Source organism: Pterocles gutturalis, unplaced genomic scaffold, assembly GCF_000699245.1.
Source record: "Pterocles gutturalis isolate BGI_N339 unplaced genomic scaffold, ASM69924v1 scaffold1213, whole genome shotgun sequence".
NCBI lineage: Eukaryota > Metazoa > Chordata > Aves > Pterocliformes > Pteroclidae > Pterocles > Pterocles gutturalis.
The window spans coordinates 5,164-9,588 of NW_010117641.1; the positions used below are offsets into that span (position 1 = coordinate 5,164).

General features: G+C 58.1%; 1 protein-coding gene across 1 annotated transcript in view; it reads left to right on the forward strand.

Annotated features, from left to right (window-relative positions):
* Positions 1-4,418, forward strand: part of LOC104463472 (protocadherin-1-like) — a gene marked incomplete at both ends in the record, with an annotated part of 4,616 nt that extends 198 nt beyond the window's left edge. Inside the window, 3 exon segments of the mRNA XM_010075830.1 lie at positions 5-265; positions 267-600; positions 2,193-4,418. Coding sequence (XP_010074132.1) covers positions 5-265; positions 267-600; positions 2,193-4,418 — 2,821 coding nt within the window.
* Between the last annotated feature and the right edge of the window lie 7 nt (positions 4,419-4,425).

A 4,425-nucleotide genomic window follows, 5' to 3' on the forward strand; every position in this document is an offset into this window, starting at 1 on the left:
TACGTGTGGATGGCAAGACTGGGGACATCTACACCACAGAGACCTCCATCGACCGGGAGAGCTTGCGTGAGTGCCAGCACCACCTGCCCGGAGAGCCCTGTTTCCTGGAGTTTGAAGTGTCCATCACCGACCTGATGTTGGGCAGCAGGCCGCGCCTGCTCGAGGGGCAGATAGAGGTGCTTGATATCAATGACAACACCCCCAACTTTGCCTCGCCTGTTCTTACTTTGTCCATCCCCGAAAACACCAACATCGGGACGCTCTTCCTCGGCCATGGACCGGGACTCGGGCCCCAATGGCGTTGCCTCCTACGAGCTGATGGCTGGTCCAGAGGCACAGGAGCTCTTTGGGCTGCAGGTAGCAGAGGATCAGGACGGGAAGCAGCCACAGCTGATCGTCATGGGGAACCTGGACCGGGAGCAGTGGGACTCCTATGACCTGACCATCAAGGTGCAGGATGGAGGCAACCCACCACGGGCGAGCAGTGCCCTGCTTCGCATCACCATCCTGGACATGAATGACAACGCACCCAAGTTCGAGAAGGCCCTATATGAGGCAGAGCTCTCTGAAAACAGCCCCATGGGGCACTCTGTCCTCCAGGTAAGGGCTGGGGCTTTCTTCTCCCCAGCTCCCCTTCTGCCTGTCTGCAGCAGGGACAACCCGGGAACTTGCTGCCATGGTTCCTCAAGGGAGGAGGGACCCTAGAAGGGCTGCAGGCTGTAGGATCCCATGGTGTCACCCGGGGCCGGTGGGCCGGGGGGTCCCTGGGATGTCACATCTGCTAAAATGAGGTTGGAAAGGATGCATAGGAAGGTGGAGCCTGAGCACAGGCCACAGGACACGACTGAGGGGCAGCAGCAGGGCAGGAGGGTACAAGGGAGCAAGGCTTCAGGTTATGGGGAGGGCTGGGACCTGAGGTCCATGGGGAGACTGGCTTCATGCCAGACCGACCTCAATGCTGCCCGCAGACAAAACGTAGACCCTGTCATAAGTTGCATTCCCATGGCTGCTCCATGGAAACTCAGACTTGCACAGGAGATGAGGGGCAGGGAGCATCCCTGGCTGCCCGTCTCGGGGGTGCTGCCCATGGGTCTGGGGGTGCCTTACTGTCTACAGGGGCCAGGGGCTCTGCCCCATCTCAGGCAGCAGTGCAGAATGGCCCAGGGAGCCCTGGGGAGGGTGGATCTTGGTGGATTTGGCTTGGAGGGGGCATTGAGATGATAGTAGCCGACATCTGTTTATCTGCAGCTGCCATCTTAATAAGCGGAGCGCGGACAGCTCTCATCTGCTTGCTAATTCTGATGTGAATTTTTTAAGAATTCATTTTTTACTGTTAAGAGAATGGAAGTTGGAAGCAGATAAGGGAGCTGCACGGCTGGGAGGAGAATGGGCTGAGATGCCGCTGCTGCCATTGCTCAGCTTTTATCTTTCAGGGGGAAAATGACTTCCGCCTTTTTTGTGAGTGGAGGTAAAAGGTGGAATTTACATTTAACAACTTTCGTTCTCCATCCAAATCTGCTGAGCAAGATAACGGCAGAGCAGCAAATGGTGCAGAGAAGAGGCTGCTCGGAGAGCCGATTAGGGAGGCAAATGTTAGACAAACCTCATCTTCTTTAGAAAGCAAATAATAGGCATAGAAGCAGGTTTATGTGAATGCAGAGCTCCTGACGGGTGAGCAGGGATGGCCGGGGCCGTGCAGAGATTAGGCAGCCCTGGTCCCCACTTGGCTGCATCCCTGAATGCCAGGATGGGGCTGCTGCAGCTCTGCACATCCTTGCCTCCCTCCTCCTCACCCTCACCTCAGCCAGGCAGCTGCTTGAGCACCTCTTTGGGGAGGATTTTGTGGAGTGGGTTCAGCCAGAGCCATCCCTCTGTGCTGCTGCCTGGGTCGTAGAAGCATGGATTCCCGGAGGATTCCCTGCGTGCCGGAGCTGGCCGGGAGGGGAGCACAGTCAACTGGCCCAGCCGGTTTTGCTGGAAGAGCAAGGAAAAGCCTCCATGCCGGAGGGCCGCTCCCAGCTGCTCTGCTGGTCCCAGGCTCTTTGCCCTGTAGTCCTTGGCCCCAAAAGAGGAAATCCTGGTTTTTCCCCCCAGCCGTCCCCAGAGGATGCTGTGGCAGGCAGCATGGTGGTTTGTGGAGGGGCTTGTGCCGCCTTGCCCTCCTGCTCACCATTTCTCCCTCCATCCCTCAGGTGAAAGCCAATGACTCGGACCAGGGTGCCAATGCCGAAATTGACTACTCCTTCCACCAAGCCTCAGACATGGTGCGCCGGCTGCTGCGCCTGGACCGCACCACGGGGCTCATCACAGTGCAGGGGCCCATTGACCGCGAGGACGTCAACATCCTCAAGTTCTCCATCATGGCAAAGGACAAAGGGGCCAACCCCAAGAGTGCTCGCACCCAGGTGGTGGTCACCATCAAGGACATGAATGACAATGCACCCTCCATAGAGATTCGGGGCATTGGGCTCGTCACGCACCAGGATGGCATGGCGAACATCTCGGAGGACGTGCCAGTAGAGACAGCAGTGGCTCTGGTGCAGGTGTCCGACCGAGATGAGGGTGAAAATGCCGTGGTGACCTGTGTGGTGGCTGGTGATGTCCCATTTCAGCTGCGGCAAGCTAGTGAAACAGGGAGCGACAGCAAGAAGAAATACTTCCTGCAGACCACCACGCCGCTGGACTACGAGTCAGTGAAGGAGTACACCATTGAGATTGTGGCAGTGGACTCAGGGAACCCACCCCTCTCCAGCACCAACTCTTTGAAGGTGCAGGTAGTAGATGTGAATGACAATGCACCCGTCTTCAGCCAGAGCTTCACTGAGGTGGCCTTCCCCGAGAACAATGAGCCTGATGACCTGGTGATGGAGGTGAGTGCCACCGATGCTGACAGTGGCTCCAATGCCCAGCTGGTTTACTCTCTGGTGACAGACCCTTCCTCCAAGGGCTCCTTTACCATTGACCCTGACTCCGGGGAGATCCGGGTGAAGGCAGTGCTGGACCGAGAGCAGCGGGAGCGCTACGAGTTCTTGGTGGTGGCGGCAGACAAGGGCAGCCCCAGCCTCAAGGGCACAGCTTCTGTGGCCATCAACGTCATGGACAGGAATGACAATGATCCCAAGTTCATGCTGAGCGGGTACAACTTCTCGGTGATGGAGAACATGCCGCCCCTCAGCCCTGTGGGCATGGTGACGGTGATCGATGCTGACAAAGGAGAAAATGCCCGCATCCAGCTGTCGGTGGAGCAAGACAATGGGGATTTTGTCATCCAGAATGGCACTGGCACCATCCTCTCCAGCATCTCTTTTGACCGGGAGCAGCAGAGCACGTATACTTTCCGACTCAAGGCAGTGGATGGGGGGGATCCTCCCAGGTCTGCCTATGTGGGTGTGACCATCAATGTCTTGGATGAAAATGATAATGCCCCCTTCATCACTTCGCCCTCCAATGCCACCTACAAACACATCCTGCCACACACCAGCCCTGGCCAGCAGGTGAGCAAGGTCAAGGCGGAAGACATTGACTCTGGCGTCAATGCAGAGCTGACCTACAGCATCACAGGAGGGAACCCCTTTGAGCTCTTCCAGATCTCCCCGCACAGTGGAGACATCACCCTGGAGAAGGAGATCCTGCGCAAGCACCATGGCCTGCACCGCTTGGTAGTGCGCGTCAATGACAAGGGCAAGCCCTCGCGGCACGGCACGGCGCTGGTGCACTTCTACGTCAACGAGACGCTGGCCAACCGCACGCTGCTGGACACGCTGGTGGGGCACAGCCTGGATACACCACTCGACATAGACATCGCCGGAGACCCCGAGTATGAGCGCAGCAAGCAGCGAAGCAACATCCTCTTTGGAGTCATCGCTGGCATTGTGGCCGTCACCCTGGTCATCGTGCTGGTTGTCCTGGTGCGCTACTGCCGGCAGCGGGAGGCCAAGAGTGGCTACCAGGCGGGCAAGAAGGAGACCAAGGACCTGTATGCACCAAAGCAGGCCAGCAAGAGTGGTAAGAGCAAGAACAAGGTGAAGAAGAGCAAGTCCCCGAAGCCGCCCAAGCCCACAGAGGACGAGGAGGAGACGGGGTTGCAGAAATCACTCAAGTTCAACCTCATGAACGACTCTGTCAGTGACAGCCCCCGCATCCATCTGCCCCTCAACTCCCCTCCGGGAAGCCCAGCCCTGGGTCGCCACTATCGCTCCAACTCGCCTCTGCCCTCCATCCAGCTGCAGCCTCAGTCACCCTCTGCCTCCAAGAAGCACCAAGTGGTGCAGGACCTGCCGGCCACCAACACCTTTGTTGGCACCGGGGACAACAACTCGCCGGGCTCCGAGCAGTCCTCGGACTACAGCTACCGCACCAATCCCCAGAAATACACCAACAAGCAGGTAGGAGAGCTCATCCTGAGGCCGGCAGCGGCCCCCCCCT